Here is a 22,295-nt window from a genome sequence, read left to right on the forward strand (position 1 = left end):
GTATAGAACAAAAAGAAAAATGAAAAAGAAAAGCAATCCTGTGACCCAGCAATTTGATTTCCTGGACTCTACCAGAGAAACAAGTACACAAGATCCCTGTTACATCACTGTCTGCAATGCAAAAACAAAAACAGAAACATCCCAAATGTCCATCAGTAGGGGAATGGTGTATGCATGTTAATGACCACTATGTATCTGTTGAAAAGGATCACATAATTGCAGGACATGAGAAGCAGTGAAAAGAGAAAGACATGCCCTGAAATAGAAAACAAAATACCAGTCAATACTATACGTTTTCTAAGGGTGCATATATATGGGGACAATGATGAAAACATAGAGCATTTGTTTTTAAATCATTCCACAAATACATCTTGTGTGATCTTAACTTGTCTCTCCCCCAGAAGTCAGTTACCTCCATGAGAACATAACTATACCTGTTTTGCTCACACTTCTATCATTATTATCTGTCCCACATGCGGTAAGAGGTTATCAATTGTAGTTGTTTCTGATGGAAATTTTTATTGACGTTAGATTTAAAGAGCTTCACTGGGAGCAAAACAGACACAGCCCCTGCCTTCAAGGCGTGTACGGTCTTATCAGAAAGAGAATGTTAATAAACCAGGAGGGGGATGAACTAAAAACCCGTAACTCAGACTTGAAGGTGGTAAATGTTATGAGGATTTATAGCTTAGAGACTAGAAAGGAGACCTGTGGGACAGTCTCAAGGAGGAAGTCGCATTTGAGCTGGGGTTTGAGTGAGTGGGGCGTGTGAGGGTCTCCAGCTTTCCTTCCAGCTGGAGGAAAGAAAGAAAGCAAAACAAAGTACTGGAAATTGAAACTCAGCTGCCTCCCAGCATGCAAGGCGGGTGTAACTAGGTAATAGAGTAGGGTGGACTCGTACTGCATAGTACCAGACATTAGTGTGATCTAACATAGTACCGGGCTCACAGGGAACCTTCAATAAATACTTTGGTGAGAAAACAAATATTGTCGAACCCCTACAATGCTTCAGCTGATTGTTGCCAATTTCCCTGCTGATCATGATCAGATGTTTAGGTTTCTGAAGAGGAGCTAAAAGTCCAGATTTTAAAGCAAAACTTCTCCGTTGTAAACACCATGTGCAAATGGACTCCCTAGTTCTGTCTGCTAAGAGCGCCCACAAGAAATAACACCCCTGTAGCAACAAGCACCTAACACCCAGATCCTCCTTTCTAAATACCATTCCTCCACTAGAAGTAACCAAGTCCCCTTGGAGAAATGACTGATTCTCGGGGCTGGGGCAGGGAAATTGCAGTGTGAGCCTGAAACATCTCACTGAGCCAGAAAGTAAGGAAATGCCAAAAGAATAATGGGACATGTCAACAGGACACAAAAATCAGGTTGGAGGGGTTCCTAGTGGCCAAATCTGGGACAATTGGAACATCAGCATAAATCATGATAGTATCAGACTGTACCTTAGAAGGGGGAGAGGGGGAGAAACCATGATCCTGTATTGATACCAGACATGAAATAACAACATAAAATACCGTGTTTGGCTTCCGCCTCAGCAGCCATCGAGGAACAGCATCCATGGCTCTCTGCCACCCCATGGCTGTGGGCCTCAACGAGGGCCACAGGGTGATAAAAAACGTGGGCAAGATGAGGTACAGCTGCCGCCGCGAGTTCCTCACTAAGCACACCAAGTGGTGTGGGACACAGTCCGAATGGTATGAGGCTTTGCCCCCTAGGAACGGCTTGCCATGGAGCTGTTCAAGACCTTAAAGGACAAGAGGGCCCTGAAATTCATTGAGAAAAGGGTGGGGACACACATCCCTGCCAAGAGGAAGAGAGAGGAGCTGAGCAATGTCCTTGCAGCCGTGAGGAAGGCAGCAGCGGAGAAGGACTGAGCCCTACCCGATCTGTGTAATAAAACCTGTGGGGGGGTTGGGGGTGGGGATGTGTTTGCCAGAGGAACGTGTCGCAGGGCTCTGTGGCCCTGAGTGCCAGATCTGACCCCTGCACTCAGGATAGATAAGGAGCAAGTCGTTTATCTGGTTAGAAGTATGAGTGCAAGGCGAGCTGAGAAATTGGGGTGACAAGATCAGCCCCATCTGTCTCTGAGGACCTCAAATGTTAAGTTGAGTCTGACTCTGACCCTGGAGCACCTGAGAGCCACTGAAAGTGTATGAACAAGAGAGATGATGATCACAGGCCTTGCTCTCCAGGCCAGGTATTTGGTGCTGGGAGGCAACAGGTTATGGTAAGTAAGAAATCAGCATTTAAGGTCCCTAGAAGCATGGCACAGTGGAACAGAAATGACACTACAGACAACAGATCTGGGTTGAAGTCCCTGGGACAGCATTTAGTAGCCCTCTGAGTTGGACAAGCCCCTCTAAGACCCTGGACTCTGGAGCAGCAATGCCTGGGTTAAACTTTGGTGTTCACTGTGTATAATGACCTCTCTGTGCCCGAGTTTCTTCATCTGTGAGATGAGAAAGGTAGCAATAGTACCTACTTCCATACAGGTTACGGGATAGTCCAGGTGCGCACTTGGCATAGTACATTGAGGCATTAGCTATTATTGTCGGTCCTTTTTAATTAAATGTGATAATGCAGAGAAAGAACACTCAGTTCCTGGAAGGGAGTAAGCCTGCAACTAAGGTTATCCATGATGAGGATCACTGCTGTATAACATTAATTTTCTAGGGGCTCAGAACTGCATCTAGTTCTCAAAGCCCAGAATTCATTCTGACCTCCCACTGGTGGAGGCAGGGCTAGGGCCAGTTAGTAACCTTGAGGAAGGATTGTCTTAAAATGAAAGCTGACACAATCAGCCTTCCTCACAAGCAACAAGCAAGCCCTGCCCCCTTATTCTTTCAAAATAAACCCAACTGCCAATCACTTTGAAGTCTTCCTGTCTGAGGGAGACAACCAAAAGTCTAAATGTGACCCAGCAGGCTAACGGCTGTTTATTATCAGATTCCATCCAGCCCAGGCCAGGTCCAGGGAAACACAACTCATGGGCTTGGAAGTGTCAAAGGCTCAGCCAGCACCTCATCTGGATGATTCTAAATGGCTCCTGAAAACAGTAACCCAGAGCTTATGAGCTCCTGGTGTGTAATATATTGGTCTCTTAAAGTATTGGGTTTCAAAGGACTGTTTCTGGAACCAGCCATCTTGGAGGCTGGTTCCTTTCCTTGAGGAGGGCCAGGGAGAGCTGCATACAGGTTGCCTTTGTTACAAAGCAATATTATTCCAAGGCAGGAAGGCAAAGTAGAATCTGAAGCTAAAAGGCCCGAGTTCAGATCCCCACTCTGCCACTTTCCAGTTGTGTGACTTTGGACATGCTCTCTAACCTCAGTGGGGCTTGATTTCCTTTTCAAGAATTAATTGGAATAAACACCCCCAAGACTGAGGAGAGGTTAAATGAGCTAACACCTGTTGGCAAGGATGTGGAGAACTTGGAAACCGTGCACATTGCTCATGGGAATGCAAAATGGTGCAGCCGCTGTGGAGAACGGCATGGTGGCTCCTTGAACAGTTAAATGTAGGACTCCACATGACTTAGCAATGCTTCTCCTAGGTATCTACCCAAAGGAATTAAAAACAGGGCCTGGAGAGAACATTGCACACCATCGGTAGCAGCAGTCTCCATGATAGCTGAAAGGTGGAAACAACCCAAGTATTTACTGACAGATGAACGGATACACAAAATGGGCTTATCCCCACACATTGGAATACTATTTATCCATAAAGGGAAATGAAGTTCTGACACATGTTGCCACATGGATGAACCTGGAAAACATGCTATGTACAAGAAGCCAGCCCAGAAAGGACAGATATTATGGGACTCTACTTACAAGAAATGTCTATAGTTGGCAAATCTGAAGGGATGGACAGTAGATAAGATGACACTGGGGGCTGAGGAGAGGGGAGAATAAAGAGGGACTGCTGCCCTGGCTGGCGTAGCTCAGTGGATTGAGCGCGGGCCTGCGAACCACATGATCGCAGTTCGATTCCCAGTCAGGGCACATGTCTGGGTTGCAGGCCAGTTCCCAGCAGGGGACTCACAAGAGGCAACCATACATTGATATTTCTCTCCTTCTCTCTCCTTCCCTTCCCCTCTAAAGATAAATAAATCTTTAAAAAAAAAAAGAGTGACTGCTTAAGGGGTACAGAGTTTCTTTTTGGGGTGGTTTTTTGTGAAAAAATCTGGGGAACAGACAGTGGTGATGATTGTACAATATTGTGAATAATTAACACCACTGACCTACACATTTTTAAATGGTCAAAACAGCAAATCATATATGTCCACAATAAAAAAATATATATCCACAATAAAAAATATTTTGATAATGGTATTATGGTTTTATAAGCGAATGTCTTTCTTTTTAGGAAATATACACTGAAATATTTAGAAGTAATGGGGGCATCATGTCTACAACTTACTCTCAGATGTTTTAGGGAAAGAGTCTATATACATGTAAATATATGTGTGTATGTGTGTGTGAACATACATATTTAGAAAGATGAAACAATAAGGCGAGTGTGATGAAATTGGGGAATCTTGTCAAAGGGGTCTCTGGGAGTTCATTAAAATATTTTTACAACTTTTCTGTAAGTCTAAAATTATTCCAAAATAAAAACTTACAGAAAGAATGGCCAAAATGTAAAATAATATTTCATCTCCTACAAATAATAAAAGAGACAACCTAATAAAAAAAACGAACAAAAGACTTGAACACTTTCCAAGGGAAGACATACCAGTGGCCAATGAGCAAATGAACGCGTGCTCAATATCATCCATCATTATGAGAATTAAAGCCCTGAGCTCTTCCTGGTGTGGCTCAGTGGATTGAACGCTGGCCTATGGACCTAAAGGTTGATAGTTCAGTTCCTGGTCAAGGTGCACGTCTGGGTTGCGGGCCACGTCCCCCTGGTTGAGGGTCTTCGCGAGGCAACCAATTGATGTTGCTCGCTCTCATCAATGTTTCTCTCCCTCTCCTTCTCCCTCCTTTCCCCTCTCTCTAAAAATAGATAAAATATTTTTTAAAAAGAAAATAAAATTTAAGTCCCAAGATCCCACTACACACCTGCTACAGCAGCTAAAACCAAAATGGCAGACAGCCAAATGTTGGCAAGGTTGTGGAGCAACGCATACACTGTTAGAGACAGTGAAAATATCGGGAAAATGGCTTGGTTTGGCAGCTTCTGATCAATTTAAATGACCCAGCAATTCCATTTCCATATATGGATACTTGAGGGGGGGTTGTTTGTTTTATTTAGAGAAAGAGGAAGGGAAGGAGAAAGAGAGGGAGAGAAACATCAATCAGTTGCCTCTCATGCGCCCCCAGCTGGGAACCTGGCCTGCAACCCAGGCATGTGTGCTGACTGGGAGTCCAACCTGTGACCTTTCAGTTTGTGGGCGGGTACTCAATGCCCTGAGCCACACCAGCCAGGGCAGATACTTAGTTTTTTTTAAATGTCTCGCTAATTATGATGACTTCACTCTATTATTAGCCAATGTCTCAAGTCACAATATATGCAGTTTGCCACTGATGGTAGTGGATTGAAATCCTTATTCCAATCGGCCTTGATAATATTCCTTGTTCAGTTCTAGTTCTTGTCAGATCATAGTGGATCATTGTTTTTACCTCATTATGTGGCTGATTCTTGACATAATATAAACGGTAAACACGCTGTGTGCAAACACAGAGCTGGTGGAGTAACCGGTAAACTGCGGTGTTTATGTGGCCACCTCCTTGTGCCCTTCCTGTTTGTCCAAATCATTCGCTGCCAATCCCAGGCACGTAGGAGCTGTTAATTGAACGAATATTTCACATCAGTGTTGCCCATGTTATTACTCCTTGCTATGTCCCTTTTTTATTTCATTTTTATTTCTGGGCTAAGAACTGCAAGCCATAGTGGTCAGGGACAGTAAACCTTTAAGGAACCGGAGAGTGAGCGAGGCAGTGCTCACCTAGTTAGACCAGGTGAGTCTCTGAGGTACTCGTTTGCTCCCTGCTGGTGTCAGTGGAAACTCTTCATGGCTCTTACCAGTTTGAAATCAAAATAAAATTGCTTGCCCATAGATTAATAAGTGTATTAATATATAATGGTGTAAATCCTGCTTTCTTTAGATAAATATAGTAATAAGTTTTACACGTGACCTGAGGCTGATAGATGGGGTTTGAGGGTTACATGATTTGAGGGCTGGAGTCATATCTCATCACCTTAAGTCTTCTCCCACAGGTCCTAATGCAATATTCTTTCATTTTGAGACTTAAAAAGCCATGTGGAAAAGTTGAGAAAATATAATAGGGGAAAACTTTAGACAACTCAAAGGGGAAGAGAACGAAAGTAAGCCTGCCTCCAGGCTCAAAACCCAGACCCCAGGCCCTGAGGTTCCCTTCCTGACGATAGACACTGGTATCGGATTCTCAGCTTCTTCCCCGAGGCAGCGTCCTGAGCCCCTGTGCCAGGGCCTTTCCCAGCTTTACCACTGAATGCTTACCCCCCTGGAGACCCCTCAACCCCAGGCGTCGGCTCCTCATACACAAACACATACCGGTTACATTCCCTAGCATCTGGGTGTAATTTTAATTAAAATATATTTCAAAGATCATTCCATATCAGCTGTACATTCATTTAACAAATATATTGGGAGTCACCTACCACGCACTAGGCACTGTTTTAAAAGCTAAAGATATGTAAACAAAATGGACGAAAAATTCCTCTCCTCATGGAGTTGACATACCAGTAATTATATTTACTGTATAGATTTAATCACTTTGCTGATGTGACCACTGCTGCCCTGGACATCCATGTGTCTGTCCATACCCTTCTCACCCATGTGAGAAGATCTGTAGTAGCACTGTCCACAGAACTTTCTGTGCTGATGGACATGTTCTATATCTACTGTGTCGTCCTGATATGGAGTCACTAGGTACATGTGGCTGTTGAGCACTAGAAATATGGCTAGTGAGACAGAGGAATTGAATTTGGTGTTTTTTTCATTTCTATTTTTATTGATTGATTTTATTTCATTTATTTTATTTTATTAATAATCTTGGGAAACTTGCTTTGGGAAACTTGCTTTTTTGTTTTGAAGATTTTGCTTATTTTATTTTTAGAGCGAGGGGAAGGGAAGAAGAAAGAGGATGAGAAACATCAATGTGTGGTAGCCTCTTGTGTGTCCCCTACCTGCAACCCAGGCATGTGCCCCGACTGGGAATCAAACCAGGGACCCTTTGCTTCACAGGCCCGTGCTCAATCCACTGAGCTACATCAGCCAGAGCTAAATTTTCTATTTAAATTTAAGCAGAAAGCCAGCTCCAATTTTGTCGATCTCCGAATTCGTTTTCCACATTTTCCAGATTCCTCTCGGCCTCTCCTCTCTCCCTTATGGTTGACGAGTGGAATGGCTTATCCACTCGGATAAGCCCCGCCCCCAGTTCTGTGCACAGCCCATAATCCACGCCCCTAGAGACCCTCCCCGCCCATAAGCCCCGCCCTCTCCCCGCCCCCGCCAGCGCTGGCTGACCGCCTGCGCCCCGCCCCTCTGGCTCCTCCTTCTTAGCCGTCGCTGTTACGTTGCTTCCCGTGGCTGCAAGATGGCGACGCAACAGACGGACCGTGAGGGTGCTGCGCCGGTGGCAGGGCCAGCGACGGCGGCCGATCCCCTGGGCCGCTTCACGTGTCCCGTGTGTTTAGAGGTGTACGAGAAGCCGGTGCGGGTGCTCTGCGGACACGTGTAAGCGGCGAGCCCGGCCCTGGGCGGGAGGCGCCTGACTGGGAGGGGAATGGAGTCGAGGAGAGAGGCCCGGACAGGGAAGGTCTCAGGCGGGAGCGAGAGGACCGACCTGGAAGGGCCTCTGCGTAGGGCCCTCCTGAGCTCCTGAAGACCCGTGGAAGTTATCAGGGCGCTCGTCTCCCGCCCTCCTCACTCCCGACTATCCCGCCCTAATGATGAGCTCGCACTGTTTCAGGCGGCCTGTCAGCTTCTTCCCGGGGGGGTGATGGCGGAGTCACACCCCGCTGGGGGTTAGGTGGCGTCCAAAGTCCGTCCTCGAGAGCCATAATTTTCCTTGAGCGTATGTCGCCCCTAGAGTGTAGTACATCTGGCGTCATGTCGCCAGCTCTGCCCGATAACTCAAATGTGCACTCAGGTTGCAGAAACGCTGAGCTAGACTAAAAGAACAAAACGGAGATCTTGATATAAGTCCGACCAATATGCCCTTCATTGTGAAGGGGGTTGAGGGGTGGTAGATAGGGATTGTCATTCCTACTTACTTGGGTGCAGGCGTGTTTCATGCCAGTTGGAGTTCAGCCTCCATGGAGGACTAAAGGAGGTGTGTGCGAAAATGTCAGTACCGATCTGGGGCCAGGGTAGGGGCCAGGGTAGGCGTTTTGAGCTTGGCAGGATTTGCATCTCAGCCTTGCTTCATCAGACACAAAAACAAACACAACTAAGTTAGAAAACTGTACAGAACTTGGCCACCTGCTCCATGGCCACCCTCAATGCATATCATGGGCATCGCCTTGGCGTTTGGTCTTAGGACCCTTTACCGGGCACGACAGGCACCTGTTCTGCAGCATTCCTGCGGCCGTTTTGCAGGTGCGGGTACTGAGGCTCACCGCTGTCCAGCTCTTCCCAGAAGGGCGCAGGCGTCTGTTTGCCAGCCTAGAGAACAGTTGGCACCCGGCAAAAGCTCCCCAGCCACCTCTACTGCTGTTTGCATCCTCAAGGACACGAAGCTGTCTTTCTCCCTGTCCCCCAGAGATTTTATTTACTTTTCAGTGAGAGCATGAGAAACTGCTATGTGTGAGATAAGAGGGGTTGGTTGCCATACAAGCAGCAACCGCATCTGTTTTGTCCCATCTGCATTCCCAGTGCTCAGCACAGCGAGCACCCATCTTCCAGTCTTATGTTAAACAGATGAAATGTTTGTGTGCCCACTGTGTGCCAGATTCTTGGGGCATAGTAAGAAATAAGGTGATTCTGCCCTCAGAGTTCCCAATTCAGCAGATGTTCAGACTAGTGTGAAAATTCATTGTACAGTGGGGGGGATTTAGAAATCAGACCTGTAAGAGGGGAGAGGTAACAGATGAATAAAGAATCTTGACCCAGCAAAAGTTAGGGTTTGCTTGAGCCAGATGAACCTTTCCTAGGTCAGAGTTCAAGGGGCAGTACTAGGACTCAAACCTTGACTCTTTTCTGTGCTCACCCTGCTAGTTCCACGTGATCATCAGTTCCGTGTTGATTGAAAATACATGGGTGTGCCTCTCTTGAGTCCCCTTTAGTGCCAGCCCAGTGCTTTCTGCTCTGCCTAGTTGGATTTTGCTAACTTTTGTACTTGGAAACTTGAACATCACTGCAGTTCTGGCTGGACGGAGCATTTTATTTTTATAAAACTTTATTTCAAGCTTTAAATGACTATATCCTTTTCCAATCTGGTGGAATACAGCCAGAGAAGGGCAGGTGGCTGGGCGCCCAGGAGAAGGGACTTTCTGCATAGCACTGTAAGACAAAATAGGGTGGAGCATCTAGAGAGCTGAACTAGAAAAAGGCCTGTGCATAGGAAATGGAAACTGAAAGCGGGCTATTTTGTTGGGAGTGATTCATGGCCCCAAAAGTCTTCCTTTCTGCTTTTCGGACACCCCTCTGCTCTTGGTGTCATCTTTGTGTGGAATGCTTTGCATCCAGGTCTGTGTTGCGCTCTTCTTATAATTTTAGGTCTCAGCTCAAATGCTGCCTCCTTAAAGAAGCTTTCTGTGATCCGCCCCAGCTAATCTCGTTGCTTCATTTTCCTTCGTGTATTTAATCACTAATTGAAACTGACATCTGTGATTTTCTCCACCCTGGAACAGAGCATTAGGAGGACAGGGACTTAGTTCATTTCAACATTGTGCCCTCGGTAGAGAGTCAGTAGACCCTTCCCCTTCTCCCTGCCCGGTCTAGAATTTGCCTAGGAGAATAACATCTAGCTTAATGACCAAGAGGAAGAAAATTCTTAGAGACAGTAAAAATTATCCAGTGTGCACATTACCTTTGATTATAGATCCTGCCTTAAGTCTCTCAGGTTGGATAGGTAGCTGGGTATTTTCATGCCTCGTTATCCATTCTTTCTGTGTACTTATCCCGCATCCCCACCTGCCTAGGCCTAGGATAGAAACCTGGCCATCTGCGGCTTTTTTCTTCTCCAGACTGTGAGTTACCAGTCCTGCCACATCATTTCCTGAGCTCATCCTCTGTTGCCTCAGTCAGGCCCTCACAGCCCTTTGCTGTTAGCCATCTGTTTGGTTTCTGCTTCTAGTTTCCTCTCATCTTTCCTCACCTAAAAACAATTTTTAAACTAGCAACTCGGTTGTCTATGATAATCCCAGAGTTATTTTTCTAAAACTGGGATTTGATCTTGTCGATACCTTGCTTTAAACACCTGGGTCCCTACTGCTTATTACGAAAACTGGTAGGCTTTTACCTACTCAGATGCGTCATGAGTTTTTAAGTCTAAAGGTCTGGAATATTCTTCCATTGCTCTCTGTCAGCTGAACTCTGTCTCTTAAGGTTCTTTCACAGATGCTGCCTCTGAAGTCTTCCCAGCCCTGTGCTCAGGTCCCAGCTAGTTGCTCTCGTATTTATTTGTGTTTTCCTCGTGCTTTGCATTTGCCTCTAATGGTAACAGCTCCTGCTTGTGGTGCATTTCCGGTGTGCCAGACACTGTGCCGTAGGTCTCCCAACACTGCTGGGGTGAGTGCTACTCTCTCCATTTCACCGAGGAGAAAGCGAGCCCCCTGGATCTGGGGGCTAAGGTCTGAAGACTGCACCGCCCTTCCTTTTGCGGTGGGTCCCAATTTTGTTTGGACCCACCGGACCTTTGTTTCTCTCGCTGGACCTGCCTGTTCTCTGCAGGACCCGTTCCCCCACCCTCACTTTTCTGGCATAGGAGGACTCAGTATTTGAATGAGGTTTAGGGAGTAAGCTGTCTTTAACCCATTATTCATTGATGTCTTTTTAAAGTGTATCCATTTTTGTTGTCCTGTCTGCACAATGCATGACTCGGGTTCTCTGTGTGTCTTGTTCTAGCTTTTGCTCTGCATGCCTGCAGGAATGTCTGAAGCCGAAGAAGCCTGTCTGTGGGGTGTGCCGCAGCCCGCTGGCACCTGGCGAGCGAGCCGCGGAGCTCGAGCGGCAGATTGAGAGCACAGAGACCTCTTGCCATGGCTGCCGTAAAAATGTATGTGGAAGGAAAACGGGAGAGTCAGTCTGTCTGTGACGAGATGGGGTAAAGCGCAGAGCTGTCGCCGCGTAGTGTCTGAAGTCGGAGCGTGACCAGATGCCTGGTAGCACGAGTGCATGCCCGTTCTCTGTGGCAGTGGCTGTGCTGTGTCATATTGCGACCTTGCTGGGTTTTGGGTTTTCTGGGTTTTTTAAGTTGACTTCGTGTATTACGTATTTTAGCTTTGAAGATCATAAAAACCAATTATCTCAGTTTTTTCCTATAAAAGACCCATTTTTTCAAAGCATTATGCAGAATTTTAATTGGACTATAGTGACAGAATAATATTTCTTAATATTTTAATATAAAACTAAATGACTCAAAAAAGTTATCTGCTGCAGTTAGTCTGAGGAGATTTAAAACTCCAAGTCATTAAAGTTATAAAATTTAATCAACTTTTTAGCACTTGACAGAGAAGAATCATGGTACAAAGGTCAATGTGAAATATTTGATTATAATAGCAAGATCTAACATTTGAAATGCATCCATGTTCTCTTGTATAATCATGTTAGAGCCAAGTATATTTATTTTAACATCTATTATAACTGCAAAAGAGAACTATTTTTCTGTTTTCCAAGAAATATACATAGGCTTATTGGTTTTTAAAGCATTATGATTTTGTTAACTCCACACAATACAAAAATATAAAACAATGTAGGTTTGTTTCCCACCCCAGAGATTGCCTCTTGAAAGTAGTTCAATTTAGAAGGCTGCAAAGTATCTCCTGCCCTTTGACAAACATAGAGGTAGGATTTTTACAAAACAGAGTCATAATATATATACCTCTACAACTTTCACACTGAAACTTTTTTCACTGAGGGCCAGGTGGACAGCCTAGCACGTCAGTCCCGTCACTCTAGTGCCTCAGTGCGGGTAGCCGTAGAGGGGGTGCACCTCCAAGTTGCCTTCCCGCGGGAGTGATGTAGCGTGAGGGGTACACGGTGGGCTCAGTTCCGAATGGGGCTGTTTCCCGTCCCTGTTAATCGGAACCTCTGGTTGGCAGCTTGAAGTCAGATACTTTAGCCGAAGGTAAGACGAAAGCATCCAGGTAAGCCAGCGCTCAAATATTGAAGTTTGGGTTTTTTTCCTGTAGGCTTTTGATTTTCTCCATTTTCAAGGTTAGTGATTATATTGTGGTATATCTTGAAAAATGTTTTTATTCCCTGCATCTCCCCCCTCTCTCCCTTCCTTACACGTCTTCTTTTTTTCTAGAACACCTGTGGTGAAGCGCTCTGTAGGTTTTCTTTTCTCTTTCTATATTGCAAAGTCTAGATTTTATAGAAGAAACAGAATTCAGATTTAGGGTTTTTTTTTAAAGGTCACTTCTCACAACCTAATGACTTGCACTGTAACTGGGGTGACTAGCCTTTACTACTTTTGTGTGCACGGTCACGTTTCCCTGCTACACACGATGGAATGTAGTTCTTGGCTTGCTGTAAGGAGATGAGTTTAAATGCTAATATGGAAAACTTTAAAGACTCCCTGGCTCGGGAATGCGTCTGTGAGCGGAGAGCATACTGTGAGTAATGCAGACCTCTAGGAGAGTTAGTATAGAGTAGAAGCAGGTGTCCTGATTTGGTCAAGTAAAATATTGGGCTTTTTTTTCTTTTTTTAAATACTTGATTTATTCTTAGAGAAGGGGGAAGGGAGGGAGAAAGAGAGAGAGAGAAACACTGATGTGTGAAAAAGTCAATTAGTTGCCTCTCACATGCACTCCCTGACCAGGGACCTAGCCCGCAACCCAGGCATGTATCCTGACTGGGAATTGAACCAGTGACCTTTCGCTTTGCCGGACAATATCCAAGCAACTGGGCATATCAGTCTTGATCTTAACAGAAACCCTGCAATGAACAATCAGATTCAGCACAGCCAGGGGACTGGTGAGATTGTTTGCCAGAGCGGTATAGGTCTAGTTTTCATCTTGTCCTTGGTTTGGGATTATGTTGAGCCTGGTACAAGGTCCTGACTAACTTGTGGCCTCTGATTCTTCCTCTCCAAGTTCTTCCTATCCAAGATCCGGGCCCACGTGGCTACCTGTTCCAAATACCAGAATTACATCATGGAAGGTGTGAAGGCCACCACCAAGGACGCGTCCCTTCAGCCAAGGTAAATGGCTCAATCACTCCTTTAGGTGGAGGTCATCTTTTGGTACAAAGACAAAGAATGCTTTGCATGTTCAGGGTTGAGTTGTGTGAGTTTCAGAAAGTGGAGGTGTGATTGCTCTACTGGCTAAAGTGGATGCACATGTCTTTATGGGCGTGGAAGGAGAAGGCCTCTCTGATGTTCACATCAGTATTAGCTATGCTGGTAAGTCGTTTTCAGGACACTTGACCTGATGCAGAAGTAGTCATCACAGTCCTTGTCATAGCCGTCCAGTGAACTTGGCTGCTTTTTGGAGGGTACAGTGGCTGAAGTTGCATGGAATGTACTCAGAAGTGTTGGTTTTTTTTCCTGCCTTTTCATCTTCCAGGAATGTCCCAAACCGTTACACCTTTCCTTGCCCTTACTGTCCCGAGAAGAACTTTGATCAGGAAGGACTTGTGGAGCATTGCAAGTTGTCCCATAGCACGGACACCAAGTCTGTGGTAAGAGGAACTTTTACAAAAATATGTTTATGGGAAGAAAGTCACACTTACAGAAAAATTACAGGGTCAGTACAGTGCACCCTTACGTATCCTTCCCCTAGATTCACAGATTAGTCACATTTTACCTTGTTTGCTTAACTGTACTTTCTAATACAAATTTTTGCTGACTGTTAGAGAATGAGTTACAGATATCATCACCCTTTGCCCCTGAATACTTCAGTATCCATCTCCTCAGAACAAGAGCATTTGCATTTAAAAAATGACCTTTTGGGGGTTTAATTGTCACACTCAGGAAATGTAGCATTGAGACAATCTGACATCTACTGTGGAATTCATGTTTAAATCCAGCATTTCGTAATGTTCTTCATACCAGTCTCCCTAGCCCCCTACCCTGGGTCTGTATTGGATTCAGTTGTCATGTCTCTGTGGTCCTTAGTCTTTCTCTGTCTTTCCTGACTTTGACATTTTTAACCAGGACATTTTAGCCAATTATTTTGTAGAATGTCCTTCAATTTGGGTTTGTCTACTTCTTTTTCTTCTTTTTTTTTTAAGAAACAATGACAATAATTGTGATCTTTTTTAATTCATACTATTGCAAAATATGGTAATAGTTTTTAAATTTGATTATTTTGTATTGCATTTTTGTTTCCATTACCATTTATCACCCTTATACCCCCTACCCCGTGGGGCTTGTCTGCTTCCTCATGCTTAGACGCAGGGATGCTCCGTAGTGATGTGTCCTCCGGGTGGCACGTTAGGGGTCATGCGATGTCTGTTGGTCCCGTTGCTGGTATCGTCGTCAGCTTGGATTCCTTGGTGTCCACCACGTTTCTCTTCCATAAAGCTGCTGCCATTTTCCTTTTGAGAGTAGCTTTTCCATAGTTGTGGAGAAAGCAAATTTAAGCTGAAATTATTAGGAAAGTGCTTATCAGTCATTTGACGTTTAATCATCACAGACTGACACTTGTTTGTTTGTTTGTTTTTTAACAATGACACCCAAACAACTGAGCTGCACCAGTCAGAGCTAGTTTCTTTTGCAGGGCAGGGGTGGGAGGGGCTTGAATATGGTCAGTCTCAGCAGTGTTACCTTTCCCTCTTCCTGTAACTGACAGACTAGGGTTTTTTCCTTCTTTTTTGTTTAATTTTTTTTTTATTTTGACAGACTAGGTCTTAATACAGCTTCCTCTATAGTTTGTTTGAGTTTTCCCATTTATCTCAAACTGCTCCTGTTGAATCGTGTACCTAGTTCTGTGGGCAGTCTTCAGCTCCATTTCTGGAAAAGGCGGTGCACAAACTAGAATTTCCACGAGCATTTGCTGAGGGATTAAGCCTTGTGGCATTCTTTATTTTGCGTTGGAAATCTTAAGATCGAGCTGGCCTTCGCAGGAATATCTTAAATCTCTTGACTTTATTGAATTCCTTGTCAAGCCCCAAGTCTGGTCAGTGCAGCCACTTTTTCCTCGGAGCTCCCTGGGTTCTTGCCGTTGCACTGCATCAGATTCTACCAGTGACCCTCTCTGCATCTGCTCCCTCAACTCCCACACTGGGGCCCTGGGCCGGCCTGGCCTGCTGTGCACCCCATTTGCGGGAAGACCCTGTTCCTGCTAGGAACTGCCTGGTGTCTCTGGTAGCTGTTCTCTGCCTCCGTCCTGCCATGAGCTGTTCCCACCCTTCTCGCAGGTAACACTGGATCCTGCTTTGAACTGAGGTCAAAGTATCAGTTGTGCGTTCTTTTCTTCCATCTCCCTGTTTCTATCTCAGGAGCTCTCTGATCTACCTCTGGGGTCACAGAGTGGCAACCTGGCCTGTACACATTTTAATTTCCCTCACCTTTAAAAATGAGAACATTTCCAATCATGATACTCTGCATTGGAGAAATTAGAAGTTCTGGCGAGAGTCGGCTGGCTTTGGCAGTTGCTGCCCCCTCTGGACCGGCTGGGCTCATACCCTTCTGCTTTACTCTTGTGCCTTTCCAGCCTGGCTCCTGTGAGCACTTGAGCTTGCAGCCCTTGTTGTACCTTGTCCTCAGCACTTCTTCTCGACTGCATTCAGTCTCTTCCCTCCGGCTGCTGCTGCCTCTCCCGCACCCTCTCCTTTACTTCCTCTAGAGTCTGGCTTCCACCCCTGCCTGCATCGTGTTCTGTGATCCCAGCTGGTGTCCCTGAGTCCTTGTTTCCTGTCACCTCCTGGCAATTTTAAAATTTTGTTCTTTGTATGTAATCAGTTCACTGTGTAAAAAGTGAATAGTACAAACTCTCCAGCCCCTTTCCCTAGTTCTTCACTTCCCTCTACACCATCAGTTGTTCCCAGTGTTTTTTTATGTCCCTGCAATTCTGTGTTTGGATATGATAAATGCATTACGTTACCACCTGCCATTTTAGTGTAATAGAAATAAACACAATATAAAAGTAAAACACCATGGTGGCATGTCAGCCTTTCAGGAGATCAGTCACAGTCGATTATTCTTACTCAAAAAGCAACAGCCTCATCGTTTGATACTAATGCTCATCTTTCTAATGTATCTTTATTACATAGAGAAAACTTGGAAGTTTCTACAGCTGGATGCCGACCTGGGATGGTCATTGCACCTGCTGTTTTACTTTCCTTGTGATTCCAAAATAGACGCACAGTGCATGTTCTTTGGCTGCACTAGGCAAGATAAGGTGCCTTGAAGCCAAGTTGTCAGCTCCTCCTCCAAGAGCTTTGAGTTGTTTTGCAGGAGAACTAATTACTATTTAGAAGGGCAAGTATGCAGACACCCCCACCCCCGCACCTGCCCGTCTTCCGTTTTGAAGTTAGTCAGAGAAGCACAGCTATTTTGGTAATTGTGAAAACTAAAACGGATGCTAAGTAAAATGGTAGAGATGCTCGATTTCCTACCACCATCTCTCCTGCACTCATTGTCAGTAAGAAACCGTTGTGCCACCCAAGTTAGCGGATTGCCCGTGTCGTGAGGTGGGCAGTGCGAGCCAGAACTGGAACCTGGTTTCCTGCCCCAACCCAGCCTTCCCTTCACGGGGTGCTCATGGGCATCGCAGTGGTCTGCGTTTGTGGAGAAATACCCCTTATTTGTCCCTCTTTTCATGCAGATGGCAGCCCATTATATTCAGGTTGTAACTGATGTTTTGGCCGTGTTCCACGTTGGTACATGTAGATCTGTCTCTCCTAATGAGCTTTGCAATTTCCCTTCAATTCCTTTTCCTTTTCCTGTGATTTAGTGGCTCCTTTACTGATGAACGTAAAGGTTAGTCCCAAATGATGTCAAGAAATGTGATTGAGGACGGGATATTAAATGCTGCTAAAGAATTATTATTGATAGGTGGAATAATGGTGTTGTATTTGTAGCGGGATATACTTATTTTTAGGACTGTACTGAAATAGAGGTGAAATGTGTTTTGTTTTAAAGCACTTCCTTTTTGCCAAAATAACTATGGCAAACTTAAATCTAGGTGTTCAGGGATAAGGGCTGGTTTGTCAGACTATTACCTACTTTTCTATAGGTTTGAAGTTTTTCATTGTAAATTTTAAAAGCCTGCCATAAATGTTAATGTATCTTTGCCTGTGTTCGTGTCTGTCTGTGAAATAAATTTTTGACTGCGGATCGATTTGGTCGGAGGTTAAGTGTACGTCTAATTTGGATCGATATTGCTGAACTACTCTGGTTTCTGGTGCTGCACACTAATTTCTCTCTCTGTTTCCCCCTCCATTGGCTTCCTGAAATCCCTGTGATTGTTCTGCATCTGTCGGAAGCCCTCCTCCTTCAGCCCTCGGCCCTCTGTCCTGTCTCCTCCCCGTCTGCAGAACGCCGTACCTGTCGGGTTCGGCACTTCCCTTTGGTTTCGGCCACCTCCTCTTCGGTCCCTTGTCTCGTTTGTGCTCCAGGCGCCTGCCTCGCTCCTCCACTCAAGGGGTCTTCCGCCGCTTCAGATTCCTCTCTTGCCTGCCCCCTTCATCACCGTCTTTCTTGTAGATGATGGGGTTCCATCTCTAAGCCGCTAATGCTTGCTTCTTCCCCACCCCAGCTTGCCTCTGCCCGGCTCCGTGAATGTCCCCTCCTAGCTACACTCACTGTCCGGCTGTCTCCGTGTAGTCTGTCTCTTGGCCTTTCTCTTCGCTACTTCCACCGTCTGGGACACCTTTCATGTTTTGTCGTCTTTCCCGATACCTCCCAGTTTTCCAAGCCTGAACCAGCCCCTTGTCGGAGGGCTTTCAGCCTGAGCCCCCTCATCTGAGTATTTACATGTGAAAAAGTAGCACATAAGGCCATGTTTTAACTTCCTTGAGACATTGCTCATCTGTCATTTCTTGGTTTTCTTTGTGTCTTGGATATTCCGTGTGCTGTAGTCTCGTCCCCCACTGGGCTGACACATTGTTCTGACCACAGAAGGGGATAAGAAAAGGACAGTATGGTGGCTGGAGCCTATACCTACCCCTTGTGTGTTTCATGAGTCAGATGACACGTGGAGACTGACAGCATTTTCTGGGGTGACCATTTTCAAGGGAGTGACCTGGCCCTGGACTGGTGTGTCAGGACAGCTGCCCTAGAAGAGAGGGGCCAGACCCCAGCCACAGAGGGTGGCATCAGCGCAGGCGTCAGGCACCTCAGGCCCCTCAGGCCCCTCAGACCCCTCAGACCCCTCAGACCATGCTTCTTGTTGAAAGGTCTGTCCGATATGTGCCTCGATGCCCTGGGGAGACCCCAACTACCGCAGCGCCAACTTCATCCAGCACATCCAGCGGCGGCACCAGTTTTCTTACGACACTTTTGTGGTAAGTGGGGCCCGGGCTCCGATCCTTCCCTCCCTCCCTCTTACCTGGGGGCCATGGGCCCCATTGCTGAGCTTTGTCACTGAGGCGACGGGTTTCCTGGAAAGGCAGCTGTATGGCCTGTGAGCCAGGTGAACGGCCGCAGACTCCCTGAGTGGTGCTGAAGGAGAGGAGCTGGCCAGCCGTCTAAACCGAGACACAGTGACCGCTTGCCCCTGGGTTATCTTCCTTCACCCGGTCTTTGCCCACTTCCTTCTGGTACATGCAGTTTCTACTTGTTATAGAACCAGGTTTGGAATTCTTATTTTTCTTCATTGATTTTAGGGGATGGAGAGAGAAACATTGATTTGTTGTTCCACATATCGGTGCATTCATTGGTTGATTCTTGTACGTGCCCCGATCCGGGACCAAACTCAACAACCTTGGCGTATCGGGACATTGTTCTAACCAGCTGAGCTGCCCGGCCAGGGCCTGGTTTGGGGTTCTTAAGCTTAGATGCCCATGGGGCCAGGCAGGTAATGGAAACAGCCCCCGTAGGGTTTTCAGGCTGGACCGTGTGTGGCCTGCTTTTCTGCCGTCAGCTGCAGCTGCTCGTTGTCATGTGGAAGTACAGGCCCAGTATCGCTCCTCGCTGCCACCCACCCCAACCCTGAGAAGCTGGAAAGCAGCAGATCACATGAAGTATAACATTTGTTTTTAAAGTACTTAAGGCCACACAAAGCACGTCCATTGGCCAGACGCAGTTGCTGGGTTTGTGTCCTTTTTCCACAGCTGTGTAGTTTCAAAGGGGCACACTGTTGTCTTGGCATTCTAATGATAGATGAATTTGGTCGCCTGCTTGGAATAACCTCTCATTTATACACATAAGTGTCAATTGGAACTTTAGAGTATTCAGTCTGAATGTCTTCATTGCAGGACTGAGGAGGAAGGCACAGCTCTTCCCTCAGTTGTCACAGAATATTTATTCATGGTCTGATACAGTGTCTGAAATTCAGACTTGAAAATAAATGTCGTCTTCATTAATGCTGTGAAGACGAGTATAATGCCCGGATAGAAAACCCGGCCTCACTGCAGGGCACTCCACGTTGGGGCACTTGGCCTGCGCCAGGTCCACCTGGGTGCCCGCTGGTCCTCCGAGCCCTGGTCTGAGGGAGCCGTGCTGGTTTTCACGGTCAGGATGAGGCAGCAGAGGCCCTGAGGGGGCAGGCAGTCTGCCCAGAGTTCTGTGGCCAGCGTGGCCAGCTGTGGAGCTGGGAGCTGGCCCCTGGCAGCCGTCTCCAGGGCCCCGTGCTCAGCTGTCCTGCTCCTGCACAAAGTAAATTTTTGCAGCTGCCAACGGGCTGAGACTGTGTCTGTGTTTTGCCCCTAGGATTACGACGTCGATGAAGAAGACATGATAAATCAGGTGTTGCAACGCTCCATCATCGATCAGTGAGCAGAGCCTCTGCTGTCCGTCTCCCGTTCCAGAGCTTCCATTGTGTGTTACATGTGAAACTTTAAATATATGGCAGACCTGGAAGTGGGCCCTGGCATTAGGACAGGGTCACTTTTAACAGGGAAGCAGGTTTCCAGTTCAGAGTCCTCCTTTCCTTTGGGCTCTCCCCCTGCCCTTACCCCTGTTTGTCATGTGTCTTTTATTGCCCCTCAGCTACTTCCGACGTTTCTGCCTCCTCCTCCGGAAGAGAGCCCTGCGTCTCCACCTGTCCCTGTCTCACACTTGTTCCTCTCATGCGGCGTTCATCTCTCAGGTCCTCCGAGCCAGCCAGGACCTTTTGTGGGTCGTGAATAGCACAAACCAGACCAGAGTCTCGCCTCCCGGGCCCCAAGGTGTGTGGGCTCTGGCGGCAGCGCGTCCGGTCGTGGTGGAGCCCCTCCTGCGCCGAGGAGGCTCCTGTCAGTTGGTCCTCGGCAGCAGCTGCCGGGCTGGGGTTGCTGCCCGGCACACCTCTCACCAGTCCCGCCAGGGTGAATGTCCTGGGTTTGCGTGGTCTGGTGCTGAAGTTTTGATGGGTGATACTTTCCTGCCACTCCTGCACACCCTTAGAAGGGACTGGTTCCGTCTTAAATGCCTGCATTGTGCCTTTTTAGGGTGAGGTATAACCACGTGTTCTTAGTAGAAAGAAGTGTGTCTAGGTTAGAGACTTAGGTTAGACTCCATTTCTCTACAAGAGGGGAGAGGGTCAGCTAAGAGAGACAGAAAGACCGTAGCTTTTTCCTCGTGATTTTCAAACTAATGAAGTATTTTCAAATGACTGGGTCATGTTTACTTTTCTGTTTGGGAGCCTGCTTGCATTCTTATCCTCGAGGCACAGAAAGGAGTCTTCACGTGAATAAGGGGCAGGAGGTTTGGAGGCCGAGAGGGCACCGGTTCTTCTAGTGTTCGTTACCTTAGGTCACACTGAGCGTCGCTTTTCTCGCAGAGAGGAATCGAGCGCCGCAGCTGTCTCTGACAGGACACTGTCCGAGGCACAGCCTCTGCTGCGAGCAGTTGTTAATGGAGACTGTCTCCTGGAAACTTCCTTTGGCAGCAGCTCAAGAAGCTTGAAGTTCATCCTGTCTCACGATAGGAATGAACACCGGGCTGGGCTGGGCTGGCTGTCAGACCCACAGGAGCAGTGCCTCTCTCTGGTCGGCCCGGGCATCTGGATTTAGGTTTGCTCTTGCATATCCGGCCTCTCTAGTCTGATAGGGAAGTTTCTTCTGGCCAGTGGGCGAGGTGGCAAGTGACCGGGCTCTGGGCCTGCACGCTGCTGCCGTGGCCTCTCCCTGCCTGCCGGTACGAACTGCGGGGGCCTAGTGACCTGCAGAGATGGGGGCCCTTTGGGACAAAGTAATTTTTTCTGGTTGCTCTTTCTTGGGAGGGCCCCGATGCTAAGGTCAGCTTCCTCACTGTCATTTTTGAGGTGTTCGCTCAGACCTCCCTGAGTTGAGATCATCGCGCCTGAGCTCAGAGGGGACTCGAGCAGAACCTTCATTGGCGGGACCCGAAGAGTGTGCGTCTGTCTCTCTGGTGGTGCCAGGAAGCCACGTTCCTTGTATTAAGTGCACTTCATGTATTTCTAACAAGATGACTTTCCAGAAAGTGAAATTTGTTATGTTCTGGCTTTTAAAAGGTGAAATATAAATAAATTTCCTAATTTATCCAACTGGTAAGCTGTGGTGCCTGTTTTCACTCCACATTCGGTCCCAAGTAGACTCAATAAATATTCCTAGAATTGAAATGGAACTAAAATAGGACCCTTTTTTCAATGGTACTTCTTTCCACTGCCATGCTTCCTGCCAGGGATTAGGGGCCAGTGCAGTGGTAAGGAGAGCCTGAAGGGGGCAGTGTCTCCCTGAGGCTTGGGCTGGTCCCACAGGCAGCCCAGTCCTCACACCTGAAGCAGAGGGGGCGAGACACTCCTGTGGGCTGACAAGATGGCTGCCGCCAGGTGGACACCTTACCCGCCCAGGCCCTAGATGTGATCCCAGGATGCTCTCCTGCCTTCATTCTTCTAGGCATGCCCTGGCCAGGCATAGTGTCAGCTGAATGTCCCATATGGGGCCTTGCTGGACATTATGCATACAGGATTAATGACAATGATGCCAATTCTATTTTTAGAGAGATGGAAAGGGAGGGAGAGGAACATCAGTGTATAAGAGAAACATCTGGCCCTGGCTGGTGTAGCTCAGTGGATTGAGCACA

At 46.9% G+C, this 22,295-nt stretch overlaps 1 protein-coding gene and 1 pseudogene across 2 annotated transcripts; both read left to right on the plus strand.

The window, feature by feature from the left end:
- Positions 1-1,552: 1,552 nt before the first annotated feature.
- On the plus strand, positions 1,553-1,886 carry LOC118996455 (60S ribosomal protein L36-like; annotated as a pseudogene).
- A 5,686-nt stretch (positions 1,887-7,572) lies between these two features.
- RNF114 (ring finger protein 114) lies at positions 7,573-21,756 on the plus strand. 2 transcript variants are annotated; one of them, XM_037059881.1, is made up of 6 exons: positions 7,573-7,732; positions 11,066-11,216; positions 13,258-13,364; positions 13,729-13,843; positions 18,506-18,613; positions 19,980-21,756. In XM_037059881.1, the coding sequence occupies exons 1-6, from the start codon at positions 7,593-7,595 to the stop codon at positions 20,043-20,045; spliced, it is 687 nt and encodes a 228-aa protein (XP_036915776.1). In that variant the 5' UTR covers positions 7,573-7,592; the 3' UTR covers positions 20,046-21,756. The 2 variants fall into 2 exon arrangements, with proteins under 2 accessions (XP_036915776.1, XP_036915777.1); XM_037059882.1 differs by lacking the exon at positions 7,573-7,732 and adding an exon at positions 9,588-9,685.
- The last annotated feature ends 539 nt before the right edge of the window (positions 21,757-22,295 follow it).

The sequence above is a fragment of the Sturnira hondurensis genome, unplaced genomic scaffold, assembly GCF_014824575.4.
Source record: "Sturnira hondurensis isolate 20B ecotype Veracruz unplaced genomic scaffold, ASM1482457v3 Scaffold0011378, whole genome shotgun sequence".
NCBI classification, from domain to species: Eukaryota; Metazoa; Chordata; class Mammalia; order Chiroptera; family Phyllostomidae; genus Sturnira; species Sturnira hondurensis.

Coding starts and splice junctions, on each gene's coding strand:
- RNF114 (XM_037059881.1), top strand. CDS start 7,593: ATGGCGACGCAACAGACGGACCGTGAGGGTGCTGCGCCGGTGGCAGGG. Junction 13,844..18,505: donor GCACGGACACCAAGTCTGTG/GTAAGAGGAACT, acceptor TCTTGTTGAAAG/GTCTGTCCGATATGTGCCTC. Junction 18,614..19,979: donor TTTCTTACGACACTTTTGTG/GTAAGTGGGGCC, acceptor TTTTGCCCCTAG/GATTACGACGTCGATGAAGA.